At 46.3% G+C, this 18,583-nt stretch overlaps 1 protein-coding gene across 1 annotated transcript; it reads right to left on the bottom strand.

Moving 5' to 3' along the window:
* Positions 1–804: 804 nt before the first annotated feature.
* On the bottom strand, positions 805–4,135 carry LOC8025918 (protein ALP1-like). The gene has a single exon (XM_029970768.4). It carries the CDS (start codon positions 3,947–3,949, stop codon positions 2,666–2,668), a length of 1,284 nt encoding a protein of 427 aa, XP_029826628.1. The 5' UTR covers positions 3,950–4,135; the 3' UTR covers positions 805–2,665.
* Between the last annotated feature and the right edge of the window lie 14,448 nt (positions 4,136–18,583).

Consider the following 18,583-nt stretch of genomic DNA (forward strand, 5'->3'; position numbering starts at 1 on the left):
TTTTTGCCAGCTCTCGGGCGACTATTAACATTTCGAGGTGCTTTTGAGAGGAGTTGCGTCCATTGTTGTGCGTGGATGTGGTTCACATTTATAGTTTTTTACACTTTTTTATTTTTTATCAGAGCTGCTGTTTTTGGGAGAACGCCAATCTCTTATAGGCATTATATAGCATTTACAGAAACATTCCAGAAGAGAGCGATCTGACATGTTCATTCCCTTTGCTTTTCAAAGCAACATTTGTACATATGCCACTTTTCGAGACACCGATTAAAGATGCAAGTATTTCTGTACGTTCTTGTTGTCCCGACTCGTATGCCAGACTTTGCCACATACTATCAAGTGCAATCTCTTACAACAAGAGAACACAATAACGCCATCTATCAGGCAGCCATGGAACACTCGCAATTTCCGTACATTTCCAATGCGGAGCGCAAGTTCGCCTGCTTTTTTTGCAGGAGTTGTGGCGATATCGGAGCGCTGAGCTCCGATTTAGAGACATAGTGGGTAGACCTTAAAGCAAGCTGCCTTGAGGTCTACACCCACTATTCTTCAGTTGGAGCCAATCAGAGCTCGGCATTTTAATGTCACCACGACCGCTGCAAAGAGCAGACAAACTTGAGCTCCGCATTGTTTTCACGCATTATTCTTTCACAGCTGGCTCGAAAATGTTATAAACAACCATTTTTCGTAGATAGTATGTACAGTCGACTCCCATTAATTCAAACTCTGTTAATTCAAACTTCTGGATAATTCAAACTAGCATACAGGTCTCATCCTATGCGTGTCTATGGGAGGAAACTCCCGATAATTCAAACTTTGCTTTATTCAAACAAATTTTCGGCCCCCCTCAAGCTTGAATGAACGAGATTCGACTGTATATGCTTGATCTCGCAATACTGCAAAAAAAAATGTTTGCTCTAGCGAAATGCAGTCCCAAGGCCACATCATAGATGCCGCCAGCATGCGTGCTCATTGTCCCTTCAGTTCTTACTTTAACCAGTGCTTTCAAAAACACAGAAACGGTACATCGTCATTTCAATAAAGTGAGCAGTTGGACCGCCACATTTTAAACAGGGAAGAAGCTGTAGGATTTTTCTGTTCTTAGATGGAACAAAACAAATTCTTGTTTTGGGCAGAAATGGCCCTTTTTGGTAATGGGAATGTATGTGACCGACGATGCGAACAGCGACAAAACGGAACAAGTATGAATGCGAGTCGGTCGCCTACATTTTCACTGGCTTTGGCATCGAACCACAATGTGAGATACAAAGAAAATACTACGCAAAAAGGACAGAACACATACATCACGGCATTCCCAACACAAACCGCGATGGTACCGAGACGTCGCAAGTCGTGAAGTCTGCTCGGCTGCAATCCATACTCAACTCGTGAATCCTGCCTGCACCATGCATGAACGCTAATATAAAAATTCGAATCTACCACTAAAGAAACAACAAAACAAATGGAGGTCGCAAAAGAGTTTGAGAAGGCAGCAGTGTCGAAAAAATTGCGCAATGTTTCCGCTGAAGAAACGCTTCATTCGGAGGGGGCCCCAACGTTCGAAGGCAATGTTTGTAGCATCACGAGTTGAAAGCATAGTTCACTGGTGGGTCTAATTTCCAGGGCAGGCAGTCCAATTGGGACAGGAGTCCAGTGTCGTGTCACTACCGGACTGACAATAGTAGCGAGCTGCCGAGGGATGCCCTTCCGGTACCAACGGCAATTCCCTATCATTTCCACCTTGCACTGTACACATCAAAACAATGCAGATACCTTAGCTTCTGTAAACTTCCAATATTCAGGAACAATCCTGAGGCATCAAGACAATCAAAAGACCCTGCCAGAGCTTCGACCAGCGCAATCGGTCATTTGAAAGAATTCCAGAGGGCTCTTCACAAGGTGCGCAATGAATTGTGGGAATGTCCTGTACTCTCCTTTTTCTCGCAGCATCTACCGTGCGACACTGGAGACCCAACGCCACCAGGCGTAAGTAAGTGCGGTTGCTTGTATGCCCTAAACTAGGTCGTCTCGTCTACAACAGCTGGTGCTGAATGGACGCTGACTGGAACACCTTTCAGTGCCAGCAGAGGGTGCTGCATTTTCTGTAGATGGTTGATTCACTCATACTATAGTTTGTTTCACTCTACATCCAGGCGCAAAGGATGCTACGAGTCAATGGAGCCAATCGAAGGCCGTGCAAGCGTCGCGTCACCATGGAGAGGGGGCGCAGTGACGCACAGAGACATTATTACGTACTACGATCACAGAGCAGGATAGGCAGGGATAGGCAGGGATGTTTCGTAGTGTCCGCTGCGTCTGGACGCATGGTGGAACGGAGTATAGTAACAACATCCACTGGTCACTCTACCAATTTCCCTTGTCCGCTCCCAACTGCAGTTCAGCTGACCCCGATCGATGCAAAGGCCACAAACATGCTGATCGCATTGAAATGCACCTTTTCCCACACGAGTCCTTGTGCAAAGCCAATGTTTTAAGGGAACCACCAGCTCTTCCCAAGTATGCCTTGCCCCATGCCTGGGTCAAAATCACCAACTACCGTCAAGACAAAACAGGTCCATCTGGAATAAGATCTGTAATGCTGGTTATCACTGCAAACCATGGATCTCGGACTGGGATGCCTCAATGCAAGAACAACTCGAAAGGCTCAAGTGTCCCGCGTCGTCAACTTGATGGCGACGACGTCCCGCTTCATCCTCGCCTGATCCACCAGTTCCCCGCTGACCCCCTGAATGTTTCTGGAGGCCGGATGGACCGCCGTTACCCCCTCGGACCACCGCGGATCGAACCTGTCGCCCCTCGCCTCGCAGATGTTGTGCAGAACGCAGCAAGCCACGACCAGGTCCCCGGCATTGCTGAGGTCCCCCTCATACTTCTGGGCTAGACACTTCCAGCGCCCCTTGAGCTTCAGGACCGTCTGCTCTGCGTAGCCGAGCGCCCCGGACACGGCGCTGTTGAAGGTACGTTGGACTTTGGTCGCCGTCTGCTGGTACGGCGTCAAGACTTCGGGGCGTAGCGGAAAAGAGGAGTCCCCGATGAGGTAGAACAGCGACGACTCGGAGGCTCCAGACTCTCCCATCTGCTGAGTGCCTCCCAGGAGTTCGTTGGGGAACGCCCAGTCTTCAAGGCGACCTGGTCTCGAAGGAGTCTGACCGGCCCTGACCGCCGAGATCTGTCCGTCTCTGCCGATGACGACTTGGAGGAGGCAAGCGTGGAGACCCGACTGTTCTTCGCCGGGAACGGCGTACTCGGCCTTCACGTAAAGTGGCGGGTTGACGGCGACGTACGTTGAACAGAGGACGCCCAGGCAACCAGGGAGCCCGTAGACCTCTTCGAAGAAGGCCATGGTGTTTTCGGCGGGTCTCACTATCCTCGGGGCGACGTGTAGGAGCAGGGCTTGCACGGCCTCTTTGAGGACGAGACAGGCCGACGACCTACCGATGCCGAAGAGCTGGCTGAGTACCTTGTAGTGGCAGTTGTTGGCGAGTCGCCACAGGAAGACGGCCACCTTTTTTTCGACGGGGGTAGCGGGCCTCCAGGCCGTGTCTTGGGTCTGAATGTGTTCGCGGAGGGCCTCGCACAGGTGTTGAAAAGTCTCCTGGCTCGCGTGGAAGTTGTGCAACCAGTCCTGGGCGCTGAAGTCGGGCGAGATAATGTGCTGCCAGAAGTTGTCGCTGCGGACCCGGGCCCAGACGCGGCGCCGGCGTCCAACGCGGTCGGTGCCCCCGCCCGCGGTTCTCGCGGGTCGGGGTTCCGGGGACGGGGATCGGCGCGCCGTGGCCGAGGCTAGCAGCGCGACGAGCCTGCGGTTTCGTTGCTGCAGCATTCGGATGCGACGTTCGTGCCGTTTGCGCCGCAAGCGAAGCAGCATGATCCCCGCTGCTATGACGCTGAAGGTGGTCATGTAGACGCCGTGCTCGTAGCTGTCCATCTTCGCTGGCGGGCTTGTCCCTGGCGCTTTCTTTTTCTTTTACGAGCTGCTCGTGATTATTTGTGGACTTTACTCTTTACTGTGCGGCTCGGCACTCGCTTGAAACCAGCGTTCCTCCGAGCCCAAGGCACCCAAGGGTCTAAGCCAGTCAGCCGTCATTTTGTGATAGTCGACAGAAACATGGGAAACAACGGTAGAGATTTCGATCTGATTTAACACGCCGTCGTTTCCGCCGCTAGTTCATAATGGCGCAAATATCGGTTGCGACTAAATCTTTTGGTGTATTAGAATATTTTGCAAAGTTTTCTCCTACTGCTTAGCTAAAGCTCCGTTAACTTAAACGTCGCAGTCAAATATAATTTTTAGCTTTACAAGCTCAAAGTGGAGTAGAACTTAGAAGTCAACAGACATCTTCCCAAACACGAAGCGCCCTCACCGTGGCGAACTAGCTGTCCATGAAGTTTCGGTTTCGATCGTTGGACATCTGGGGCGGTGTGGACGTGTGCCGTGTGGAGTCGTTGGCGTCGTTGCGTACCAGAGTTGCGTACAACTGCAGTCCCCGTGAGGGTGGCGTTCTTTTTAATTTATTTTCAATTTTTATTATTTGCCGATCGCGTCTGTACTTAGTGTTACTAGAGAGTTTTAGTACATCGTGTTTCAGGCAACGCGAGCTCGCTCTGTCGCGGGAGCTCGCGCTGCCACTTCGAAGCATGCCCTGAAGCGCGCGCCCGGAGCGAAAGGGGGCCTCTGAAAACGTTCTGAAACTCAGTATTAATTGCTTGCATTACGAGGTTCGAATAGATGTTTGCAAGGCGAACAGGAAACGGGATTGTGTGCGCACCATCCTATCAATCACGGCTGTTTGCACACTGCTTGGGAGATCAAAAGCGGCCGCTAAAGAGTCCTACGTTTTACGAAAAATCTCCGCTGCAGCTTGCAAGATAATTTCGTCAGAGTGAAGCATTTTGGCACAAATGTACGTTGTTGCCATGTACGGGACAGACTTTGTTCTTTGAATTTAGTACATTGAAACCACTGAAAAGCCGTAACCCCGGTAGTTGGATCATTTACTAAGAACGGCTTGTTATTGAGTACTTAAAGGGGTACTTACTGCATCAGGTTGTACACGGTTTGCCGTCAGCGCCACACGCGTCAATGCGTTGTCCCAAACTTCACTGTACCCAAACCAAAACCATACAGTCTGCCATTTCGCCCGCTCCTGGCCAATTAGTTTGGAACGGCAATAGTTTTTGACATAATAAAGGAACATTTTACAATATTTTCCGCTAAGTCATGTGCCACGGAAGAACGTAAATTTCTTTAAAAATTGCCTGAGCGGCATCATGCAGCAGACGACGCGGCCCGTTCGGGAAAGGGACTATTTCGACGTCCACTTTCAAAATAATTTTAATATTATTTTCACGTCTCAAAACACATCCACACTGTGTCGATTCTTGATCGGTATCCAAGTGTGCGAAGGCACAGAGACACAGCTCTTCGGCGTGCCAAGGCAGCTTTGAACACGCCGCGAGACCGGTGAAACTTGCTTTCGACGAGGTGTTCCTTTTTCCTGCACGACTGCACTTCAGTAAAAATTTTCTTGTGTTCTCAGCGGCAAGTCTCACAGCTTACATGGGCTTTTAAAAAAATTTCTTCGGCAAATGACGACGAGCGAGTAGAAAACGTGCTATCGACACGCTGCCGGCAGCCTCTGCAACGCTAGCGAAAATGCGATTTCGCTACATGCAAGACGGACGTCCGGTGGATTGGGTTAGGTCCTTGTGGAAGTAATGCTTCGAAAAGTTATTACGCTAACGAAGTGACATATCTTAAAAAGAAAAGCACATTTATAAATATTGTCGATTATCATTTCTACATACCACGAATGTTTCATACACATAGAAGTATAATTTATTATAAACTGATTTTTGGCCACTTCCGTTTTATTTTTTATTTTTATTTGTTTTTCTTATCCGGGCGCCTTGTTGCCAAAAGGCGTTAGGTTTCGGAATGAACGCGTTTTTTTATGGGACTTCACCGTGTGTCAAATCTTTTTTTGGTGCTGCTGGGCAAAGGGAAATTCCGATAAAACTGCCGGTATTGTGCTTACCGATGCACTACGCGTTTGCAAGAAGGCTGAAGCTGTGAACCAACTCTCACAAGTGCTCTTGTTTTGTTTTCATCGCGATAAACCTCGCTGTCGTCACCGTCGCACATGAACGGCGATGCGATCCTGTCTTGTTGAAGAAACGCAGCCGTGTCGATGAAACGTCGCAAAACATCAAGCTCTCTCCCCCCCCCCCCCCCCCCCCCCCCCCCCCCCCCGGGCACCCAAAAGAAAAATAAATAAATAAATAAATAAAGAATTACAGTGTTATTATTACTTTTTTTTTTTTTCCTGCAAATCTACGCATCGCTAAACGCTCACCCTCCGCCTAAATGTATCGCTAGTGGTCCAAACCAGATCCCAAAGTTTCAAAACTATTCGTTATTATTTCAACCAAAAGTCATGCGATGTTTCGAAAACTTCAATGAAAAAATGGGGACCGGTTTCGTCCGTTTTCGGTAAATGGCGTAATTCAGCTTCATGTATTCGATAGCTCCGTCGGTCGCCATTTTCCCATTAAAAATCTCTGAAAATCATTTATACAATTTTCACGAAAGAATTACACATAAAAGACAGAACACGGACACCTTAAAAAAAAACTATATCATTTATAACTTTTGAAGAAAATAATGCTTAGTTCTGAAAGTTTGTTATCTGCTGCGAACCGCTTGAACTACATTTTCCGCATGATGGTTTCCAAAACTTGTTCTAAATTTTGGTGTCGTTCTGTGCACTTGTGCTTGCAATGGGTGATTTCGTTATTGATAGCGGACACTGAACGGTGCTATTATCGTGCCCTTTTTCATTTGAGCAGTACAATCTTTTATTTGTATTATTGATTTTTTGTCACTCTTATAGACGGAGACTACCACAAAAAACACTAATTCCCCCCCCCCCCCCCCCCCCCCTCTCCAAACACACACATATATATATACAAGGTGTTTTTTTTTATAAGCTTAGCAGGTTTGTTTAAAAAAAGCCGTGAAAGTTACACTTATGCCGCTTGTGGAGGTGAGTTATACGGTCAGGGGGACATATTATAGGGGGCTAATCGTAATGATCAGTCGTCTAATTAATTAAAATCTGTTAATTAACGTTTTAATTAATGAAAATAGACATATGGTTCCAATTAGAAACTTGCTCAGCGTCATCGAAAACCACTAAATCAATCATTTTCAGAAAGACTTTTGGCGCGTGAGAAGCGTAGTATTGTACTAAATTTACCACTCGTGGAGCAGGTACAAAGCTGGGGCTTGATAAGAGACAGAAAAATCGCGCGGGCGCCTTATCGTAACCGCTAGCTTTGTACCTGTTCCACGAGTGGTAACTTTAGTGCACTACTACGCTTCTCACGCGCTCAAAGTCTTCCTGAAAATTACTGATTTAGTGGTTTTCGATAACGCTGGGCAAGTTTCTAATTTGAAACATATGTCTACTTTCATTAATTAGAAAAGTTAATTAACCAATTTTAACTAATTAGCCGACTGATCGTTACGATTAGCCCCCTATAATATGTCCCCCTGGCCGTATAACTCACCTCTATAAGCGGCATAAGTGTAACTTTCACGGCTTTTTTTAAACAACTCTGTTAAGCTTAAAAAAACACCATATATATATATATATATATATATATATATATATATATATATATATATATATATATATATATATATATTTGTTTAAGACCTGCGCGATTTTGGTTTGTATCTCAATCAACATTTCCTCAGGTTGAAAATAGGTGTATTCAGGCGAAAACACCTTCACAAACCCACCAAAAGATGTATCGACAATTCTCTGCCACGCTCAATCGGTGTATTCAGAACATTACACCTATTGTAAAGAAAATATAGCGTGTTGAAAAGGTGCATTCGGAATGAAACACCTTGCAAACACCGCGATAGGTGTTTTGAAGTTTACTGTGTGGTCTCCGGGAGGAAAGGACGCACGGAGTACTATTTTAGCGGCGAAGCTCCTTAGGGGCTAGCCATGTCCGCATGTCCGTCCGATGTCCGGCGTCGGGTGCTCGTGCTCAAGAGCACGTGAGCACGTGCTCCGGTGCTCGTGTAGGGCAAAAACACAACCGTATCTCCACGTGGTGAATGATGTTGATTGGGGCGAAGCTCTGGTGGTGCTTGTCTGCGTAGACGGTGAGCCGCAGCATGCCGAGGCTTTCGTTCGGTTTCATCCATGTCAGAAAGAGAATGTGTGGTATGGAACGTGGTTATATACGCATTTGAGCATTTGACCGCAGCGTGATATGGATGAAAACGAACGAAAGGCTCAGCATGCTGCGGCTCAGCGTCTACGCAGACAAGCACCACCAGAGCTTTGCCCCAATCAACATCATTCACCACGTGGAGATGCGTTTTTTTGTTGTTTTTTTATTACTTTTACGAATTAATGTTTTAGAGCTCTCACGGAAACGTTTCAATCATTCAATAAACCGGTCGAAAACAATTTGATCCCGAAGAACGAAATCGATCGTCATGTCCGGTTGGGAAAACAAAGTACGGAGTGATCGTCAACGGAATCGAACCCACATTAAATAAATTGCTCAAATTAGTTTCCCTGGCTAAGGCACTGTAGTCTGTCAAGTCTACATGAAACTAGATATGATGCATATGATTCGGGGAATTAGCCACTGGAAAAAATTAATCGCATCATTCAAAATGTGCAAATAAAATTAATGATACCAAACAAGTGAAACCTTTTTCGTAACAAGATAAAAAAGAAAAAGGGAAGAAAACAGACGCAGCGAGGGGAACATTTTCTCACATTCCTCTCGTTTCCTGGTTTGTCAAACAGATTGACACAATTTATTATTTTCAGAAGTCCATCAAGCAACATTGGCGGCCGCCATTTCTTGTTTAGTTTGGGCTAGGTGGCGCAAGTTACCGCCCGTTACAAAGGGTATAGCCATTTACATCCATCCATTCATCCAAACATCCATGGCACACGAAGCTTGTGATTGGATCCGAGTCCTCGACGAGCACTGATGTATCCTTCGTGTCCAACGCATGCCCAGCGTGCCCCTGCCCAAACAATGGCGGGCTCGGATTATTGGCGCAGCAGCTACATAGATGACGCAGATTTCTGAAAAAGTGTATTATGGCTCACAGCGACATTGTTAACAATTTGACATCAAAGAGTAACTCTTTGACCGCGCGTAGGAAATGCTTTGAGTTCTTCCGGCAAGTTTCAGCTGCGATAATTTTACTAATGATTTCTACCACCCGTAGCCGTACGGTTGCGGTGCCGTATCTGACTTTTACGATTTGCTTATTAAAGTTGGTTCAATCTGGTTGTCTCACGCTGTGTGTATTGAAAGGTCTCGCGTTGTTTTTACTATAGTTATGTTGGCAGTAAATAATTTATTTCGTAAAAAATAGTGTTTTTCTTTTATAAAACTTAAAAAAAAAAGATCACATTGAGGAAACAAAGCTGCTGCTTATACATATGCTTCCCTTCCTTATATAACAACGAAGCCAGCACTCGAATTCTTCGTAATGTTTAGCAAATATGTCAAAAGCAGTGATTTATACACACACTTCAACACCCGCCAAACACACCCCAATCTGAGTCCAACTCCCAATCCCTATGCCCCTAGAATTTCCTAAAAAAAGTACTCAAGCCTATAATACCCCCCCCCTCTATTTCCCTCCCGATTAACGATAAATTCAATTCAATTCAATTCAATTCAAATCAAGCTGTATTTTTCCAGGTATACACTGGAGGGACCACCAGATCTTGGATGAACCTCCGGTGAAAATAGCGAGATAAGTCATTTACGCAAAATATATTCTTCTTCCCAAAGTATTTTAAGTTTCAAAAGGTTGTGAAAAATCGTGTAAATACCATGCAAAAAAAAAAAAAAAAAAAATTGCGCGCGAATTTTTTTTTTTTTTGGCTGGAAATCGACGTTTCCGCGTCCTGCTGAATGTTTGGGCGAAAGAAAAGCCCACGGCCCTCTGTCGGCCTCTTCAGCTCTCAAGAACAAAAACTCGCAGCCACCGACGCGGAGATAGGCCGAGCCTATTTCTGACATCGCTGTTTGGTGAGTGCGCACATTTTTGCTACAAATAAAAAAAAGAAAAATTAAAAAAAAAACACACTCTAGACGCGCGCGCGCACACACATACATTATACGTATATACACCTCTAGAGAATTTTTTGTCATCGCGTTCCCAGGTCTGTACGCATGTGTGATCTTGGGGTTTTCAGCGCTATCGCCTTCTTTGTCTATTGTTTTATCATTCTTCTTTCTCTATTGTTCTCTAGTCTGACAACATTTCACTTGGATGGCAACCCCGATGGCGTGAAAACCCGCTAGGCTCGAGACAGCCGACGGGGTAAAAATAAGCCTTCTTCGTGTGTCAACAGCAAAAGGAGACGAGGGTACACACCAAGCCCTGGAACATTTTTAAAAAAACCCATTTCGGTTGGTGCAATATTTTGTAAACTTGAAGAGGAAGACTCATAGTGGTGGCCGACGTTTCGAAAATAATATTCTTCGGCGCTTTTTTGGGGCTAAACCTCGGCATTCCTTCACTCTGATGCTTATGGAAGATGCCTTCACGGATTCTTTTTAGAGAGTAAAATAACGCAACACGACGGGTATACGTTTTCAATATCGAAACTTATGGCTTTCCAAATATGTCAAATCTTCACACATTTGCGTTCGACTTTGCTCGAATAAGGTACAATCATCATCATCATCATCGCAGCCGCTTATGATGATGATAATGATTATAGAAACCTTGTTTACTTGCATGAAAGGAAATGCACTCCGGTTCTCTTGACTTGACCGTGAACCTGAAACTCTCTGACAATGATTATAAGCGACCAATGGCTCATAGATAGTGCTTAGATTTGCTTTTGCGAATTCTGCAAAACCTCCGGTCTGGTTACACGCAGTTTCAACGCTACCTGATAGATCCTACCGACGATTTAGCGTCGAATGTAGGCGGGGAAAGCGCAAGACAGTAAGAACCCTAATCACTGCGGGTGCGGTCGTCGGGTTACCATTCATTTAGTCTCCGCGCCCTTCCTGGACTTCTAGGAAAATAAATAAAACGACGGGCGAACAAAACCGGCGCCATCTATTGGGCAACTCTGGAACGGTGTATAACTAGACTGGAGGTTGTTTCGGTATTTGCGAGCTTAAATCTACGCACTATCTATTTGAAATTGCCGCTCATGAAATTGTAAAAGATTTTTCAGGTCCATGGTGAAAAAAAATTATGCTGGTTTTTCTTTAATTTTTTTTTACTGCCACTGCACGAGGAGAAACACTAACGCGTGTTTTATTTTGGCGACTGCGTCGAATAGGTGTCGCGCCTGTACCAAATGCACGTACCCCGAGAACTTAATTATAACCTTAACACTCGCAGGTGTGGTCCTCAGGTTACCTCTTCTTTAGCGTCTGTACCATTTCCGAACTTCTGGAAAGGTAAATAGAAAAAAAAAAAATGCTTGAGGCACACCTAAGCACTCCTTATGAGTTGTGAATGTGAAAGCATTCACGTCATTTCTTATTGTGTCTGCAGCGTATTTGCGTTGACGGCAGAGCACGCCCCCTCGCCGCTCTGACCTTGGACGTTTCGTACGTTACCGGCGCGCTGACGAACACGCAGCGCCATGGGGTGGCGGTCGTTGAAACTGACGCGCAGCGGCCAATGGGAGCCTCGTCGACGCGCGCCAGCCAATGGGACCGAAGCCGAAATCCACCAGCTTTACTCCGCCCCTTTGATATCGGGGAAGATTGGATGCCGTTTGGCTAGGTTTTTCGCGTGGTTTCATAGCTGGGAGCTGGCTTCAACTGAAAGAAAGGATTTTAGGTGCCGTTTGGCGCGGCTTCAAAGCTGATGACGTCGGCTTGGTCCATGGGACCCCCAGTTAATGCTTTCGCATTAAAAAGATATTACACTCAGCTTGTCGGGTACATAACGCGGAAATGCCAACACGGTCGTGATCCTCGAGTCATGCGCAAAGTTCATGGCATCTGCATATTACAAAAACATATTTCAATTTGATCAGCAGAAGACTCTTCCTGACGGATGCTTTGATGATCAAAGTTCCCTTGTCGGACTCAACACCAATACAGAGATCAAAAACGCGGAAACACCATGACATGGGTGTTTCTACATTCTAAATTCACCACTTGTTGGGCGTAAGGGCATGAGTTACAGGCGCTAAAGAAAACACCCTTTTAAGTGTAAATTGCCAACAGTGTATAGCTGGTCGCAGCTTCGTGATATGTTCGAATTGTGATAAACATTAACAAAACTTCTCGATAGCGGACGCTCAACGGTGCGAAGACGGCAATGACTCGAGCGAATTCGCCAAACCAAGTTTTGCGATGCTTTGCAGGTTCATGAACTTCCAGTCGGTCACTCACGAGTCCCGAGACAAATCACTTTGTCACGCCAACTTCCAGCGTCGTAAAACTCTGACGCAACAATTTCCGTTTTATTTTCTCTCCTGGTTTATTTTGTAACAGAGCGTGAGTCCACGACTCATAACAATACGGTTGCGCAACGTGCTCTGTATCGGCAGGAAACGAGCGCTTTCCCAAACGCTTGTGTGCACGGACGCACATATATATACGCCGTACACGAAATCCGGGGTTGTGTCGCATATGCACGCGAGGAAACGTGGACCTCATTATCCATGTTTACCTGAATATGGATCCCACTGTTGCCGTGCTGCGCGCGTGTCCAGGTCTTCCGGGTGTGTGCTCTGCCTCGTAGCCGACCTGTTTCTGTCAATGTCTCACATTGCCACATCCTCCCACGCTTCGTCACGTCCGAAAAACACTTTATTTTCGTTCGTCTCTCCATATTACCACAATTACACGTGTAACAGACGCACTACTTATAGAACAAGTCTGTTACGTCTACTTTTACGCAGAACAGAGGTTAGGCCAATCATCGCGTTCTGCATAAGAAACGTGAGTCCAGAACAGGAATTCCCCGTAAAAGTATACGATCTGCGCAGATAGCTTTTTGGCGTAGAAGAGGTTATCTCTGTCCCGTAAATTACCGGCACGTCCTTCTTCTGATTGCAGTGATTGGCTAACGGCGTGCTCTCCGGTACCGCGGTACCACAAGTTCACAAACGGTGCGCTTATAATCGAGTAAATATGGTAGTTTGAACGGACTGGACGTTCTAGGTACGCAGTATATGAGGACTACGCTAAAGCTGTAACCACCGCAAACCTGTTAATTTCATGTTGGCTTTCATGTCCACCGTCGCCTAAAGCAGGGTTCTCCAAACGTTTTGGCTAACGTGCCAGGTTGGGAAGCTATTGCAGTCTGGTGGGCGGGAATATAAATAAGGCATGAATGAGGATATACTCAATAAATAAGCCTAAATATAAGCATTTCGATACAAATGGTATAAACTAGAGCAAACATTTAAGACATGTAAGGTAGATGAATACTTACAACACTTTATTTCAAACGCTATATGTTGTGAATGATTACATTACAAACTAATTGTGACCATGCATTTACGTATATCTTCTTTTTTTCTTGGTTCTTATTTTGCATACCAATTGTTTTTGTTTTGTTTTAAAAGCTTTTGACAAGGTTATAAACCACAAATACTTAGATAGTACGTACATCTGAATTGGAAAATACCGCAAAACATGTGAAATGCAGTCCCAAGTTTAACGCATAGACTGCTGCAGCGTGTCCGTGTGTTTGCTCGTAAGAGATCGCACGAACTCGGTTCTAAGCAAACGCAGTTTTGTGAAGGGGCCGTTAGGAAAACTTCCCAGGACTTACTGAACTGTTGACATATCAAGAATGGTCTTTGCTTGGTGATCCGCGCACTTCCTTCGCAAGATAACTAATTTCCGGCGCCATCTCCGAAGCTCTCACATGTAATGTGCTTGTTCAATACTTTTCTGTACCCAGGCTACATGGAGTCGGCCTGATCGTTTTTGTTTGTTTACCTGCGTGTAGATAGATACTCCACCCTCAGTACTTCCTACAGGTATTTTGTCTTGCGATGCACACGAAACGCGAGTCATCGGTCTTCATTGGGCAATTTAGCCAATTGGAAATTGAGCCAATACACGCCGCCACTCATATAATTGGCTGAACCGAGTAAGGGCAGTCAGGTCAACCCATGTTTTTGTCTGCCTTTCCTAAAGGGGTCATGAAACGATATCGGGTTGAAATATTCGTGACTCTACAGAGGCGTACTCCCACTCTGACCCAAGTATACTCGCACGGACCGCCACTGATTCAGAAGTTTGTTGGTCCCGGTGAAATCGCGAGGATAAAAGGGGACTATTTCTTTCAGTCTTGCCTCCGCAAAGCTCGATGACGTAATTGTGGGATCGAAACCACCCGCCTGGCGGCAGTCGAGCGCGGCTCATGGATTGGAAACGAGAACTGCGTGAGCACTCGACTTCGGCTCGTAACGATCAATGCCTCAGCAGACACTCGGGTAGCGGCTCGCGTCCAACCACTGCGGTGATGAGAATAGACGAACTCTAACAATTCCTAGAGCTCAGCACGCGTTTTCTACTTTGCCGACCACAACGCGTGGCTATGACTAACGCTGGCGGCATAAGATAGGCACTAAAGTCACTCGATCCTGGGAGAGCCTTTGCGTTTCCTACCTGCTAGCCGGACACAAACGGATACTAACATACAAACGACGGAAACCTCGCAAGGCGATTGGCTATCTACGTTGCCATGGAAATCGCCATCTTGGTCTATTCAAGTCTTTGAAGCTTCCAGAGGGTCGCTCTAGACAAGTGGCGCCAAGATCACCATGGAGCATCATCCTACTGAAGGCGTTCCTCGCAAATATAAGCGTCTATGGCACTATGTATGCAATCAACTTATCAATGATGCTCATATCCACGGATCTCTTACAATTATATTGTTCTTCTTGTGGATTTAAAAACAGGAAAATTATTTTTCAGTGCCTCCAAGCACCCACACAGCATGTGGTGGTGGTACGAAGATGTAGGCTTGTTTCGTCGGTGTGTGGATTGCAAAATCTCGGTATACAAGAAACGCATCCATAAAGCTACCCGTCAACAGCTAATTTCGATCGGCTCACCAAGAACGAAGGGGTCAGGGAGGAATTGCTCATTTCACGGACCAAAATGGCGACCATACGGGGAGCTTGGCGCTACTTTGTTAGGATCCAGTGACTTTAATAAACACCAGACCACGTGGCCGCTTGTTCTGGTTCCGAGTTGAGGGGATGAAATAAATTCGAGGAACATGCGCATCGCATGTTCCTCGAATTTATTTGCTGACTGCCATTGCTTAGAAAGAAAAAAAACTAAGGCAATTTTGTTTGGTTATTAGCGTTAGAAAGTGATTCTGAGTACTATTTAGCGAAAGTAGAAGCATTGTTTCATGGCCCCTCTAAATGATTTCGAGCCTTTTAAGGTGCGAGTCAAATATCGCTCAAGTTGCGTATGTCGCACCCTCTTACCTTGGCTCATGCATTAGGTTCCATCTTGTCCGTGGGTTCCAGTCCTCGAAGACTCAATTACTTGTGCTTAGTTCTACCAATCTCATATCAGGCCACGAACTCGTACACTCTCTGTATTCAAAGGCCACGGACTCTATACGGAAAATAAACTAAAAGAAAGGAGGGCACGAGAGCATGCGGTGGACTCCGAAAAAGCGCCGGAAAGCCCGTCCGGGACGACCACCAAAATTCGCGGCGTCAGCCTAGAGCAGTAATCACACTAATCACACATCACAAAAAAAAAGCGTTTGCTGCATACATGATGTCAAAATTATTTGTGTACATGCCTCAAGCATGATCGAAGCTTTATACATATGTATGCTTCGATCATGCCTGCAGGTATATATATATATTTTTTTTTTTTTTTTGCCAATGTGACAGGGATTCTCTTACAAATAAAGAAATACGACTCAGACACTGTCTAAACAGCCTGTCTTTTGCACCATGTATTAGCAGTATCCCCGCGGCAGAGTCAGCACGATCGGTGAACCGTCGGCAATCGATTCCCAGAAGACCCTCCTTAGCCAATACCGGAACCGTCGCAGGTTCACCGTCACGAACGTGGTGAGTGAGCAAATAATTGCGGTCGTTACACGATGCAAATGGCCGCAGACAACGGAAGTCGAGGTCGAACGCTGCTGTGTACCTTGGCATCCTCCGGCGCCATTAAAACGACCCATTGGGTAACCGCGGGATGCTAAACGGGGGGATGGAACCATTCCAAATGCTGAAAATGCCGTCGCGTGGGTTCATCGGCGGGCACGGAGGAACTCTCCTCACGCCTTCTCTTATTCTCGCTGAGAATCCACGCGTCGTCGAAGCGCTCCAAGTCGCTGTGCTGTTCTTCCGCGGAGAAGTGTGGGCACGCGTCCTGGCTTCCATTCGACGACGACAAAAGGAAGGGGCGCGCTGTCGAAGAAAAACAACATAAACTAAGCAGACAGACGAAGAAGCCGCCAAAGCCAGCCGCGTGTGTAGCACCAAGTAGGTGAAGGTCTGTGCCGCTAAGCCGAGTCGAGCAGCCCGCACAGGCACACGGTCCAACAAAACGCCAAAAGAGACACTGATCTGAGACACGGTGCGTTGGTTGTCGTCCGCCGTGTGGGACGGCTTTCTTTACTCGTATTTATTTCCCCGCGCCCTTTCCTCCACCGAGAGCCTTTTATGCGACTGTTCGTCATCGTAACGTATAGTGCAAAAAAAAAAAAAAAAAAAGGAAAGAAACGCAACCGTTTTGTATGTGGGCGACACTCATTGAATGAACGGAAAGACCTGCCTTGGTCGCGACGAGGTCTTCACCGACGGTTTGTGTCGTTGTCCTTTATTTATTTACTATTTCATATTCATTTAATGTCGTATCTTGAAGGAACAATGGTCTCTGGCAGGTCTAGGATGCGGCCATGCCACTGAGCTGGTAGTATCGCCTGATTCCATCAATCGAGAACCAAGACTGCGAACGCCATTTTAAGTATACTTACCCTGTCCACCTTACGTGTTTCACCGTCACTATAATAATGTCTCTGCTGAGACGCCAACAATTATGATGCCGATTATTTTCTTAACGTTATACGACATGTTTTTTTATATATATATAACCCGACTAAAAGTTTAAAAACGTAAGTGCTTGGGGCAAAACAAGTGTCGACCTTTCGCCTGTTCTTCGCCAGTGAAAATTCTTTTAACGTCTCAGTCTAAACCAGGTGTTCTAAAAAAATAGCTGAAGAAATTAACTTGGGGGGGTCGTGAAATACGTTTCCTGGGGTATCAGGAACAGGTCCCCGACGTCACGCTTAGTTTCTGCAATGATAATGTGACGTTAAACGGAGTTGATATTAACATAGCGCACTCGTTTCTTCGCGCCCCGAACGAAACAGCCTTGGCACATTCCTCACCGAGCCACACGCGACGCCGACGACAAGAAGAGGACTTGGACGATCGACTCTTTGTTCCCTGGATTCTGGGCGCCGCAGAAGTATACGTGGGAGGTCGTGTTGGTGGCAGAGCCTGTTCGTGCCACGCAGCAAATGCTCGCCTATTTGGTTGCGCATCAAATAAACTTTCTCAAGTGCCAGTTTTTTTCTTTCCGATCGGAAGCCGCCAGTGCCTGGTAACTGAAGGTCCTTTGCCCGGAACGTGGGCATTGTAATTAAAGTTATCCGGTTCTTGAATTACTTCACTTCTTTCCAGTAGAACAGAGCGATCTCTAATTGTGGCTATACGTCTATTTCGAGAAAGTGACTACTTTGCGTACCAAGGTATAGCAGGTGTTACTTTGCGCCATTCGCGTACGTGCTAGGGCGTGGGGGCCGTTCCCACTCGGGAGGGATTATCCTAATTCAAGGATTGGTGTAGGAGAGGAACTAAGAAATATGCACGCACGAAAAGTTCCGTCTAAACTCGCGGCGGCCTATAGATGTTGACCAATCGTATACACACACTCTCCCACATGTATACGCTGCTTCCCGCCGTGCGCACAAAAACACCCATCGTTGGAGTTATTCGGCCAGTGAAAGAATGAGGAGACTACATTTCCATTTATACAATTTGATCATATATCTGAGAAGGAAAGAAAAGAAGGTGAGTATGGCTCGCCCAATGGTCATGCAGACCAAGTGGCAAAATAGTGTTTACTGCAGTTGTCTCTCGAGTTGAACTCCGCACTGCTCGTGTACATCGTCCAAAGGACGCGGAGTTTCTCAGCAGACATAATGACAGACTTGTCTGCGGACAGGTGTCAAAGCACGCTCGCTTCACACGTATGTATGTTTTGAACACGTCTGTAAACCGTTACTGTATGAGCAATGTGACAAGACACCGTCAAGGACGAAACACATCTCGGACAGTTGCCGCAGGCTGTCTGAGGCGTTTTTAGACTGCATGGTGTCCATTGCATTATGACACCGATTGCCCTCCTCACTGCTGGGACGTCTGATTAAGGAAATACCCAGAGTAAATTGCTGATCCGCGTCCACTGCCGGGCAATATATAAACTATGCCAATGTCAGCCTATCTGCGCACTGCTA

This window comes from Ixodes scapularis, unplaced genomic scaffold (genome assembly GCF_016920785.2).
Source record: "Ixodes scapularis isolate PalLabHiFi unplaced genomic scaffold, ASM1692078v2 PGA_scaffold8__174_contigs__length_109621045, whole genome shotgun sequence".
NCBI classification, from domain to species: domain Eukaryota; kingdom Metazoa; phylum Arthropoda; class Arachnida; order Ixodida; family Ixodidae; genus Ixodes; species Ixodes scapularis.

What these genes read in the sequence shown, in the direction of transcription:
- LOC8025918 (XM_029970768.4), bottom strand. Translation starts at nt 3,949, where the DNA reads ATGGACAGCTACGAGCACGGCGTCTACATGACCACCTTCAGCGTCATA.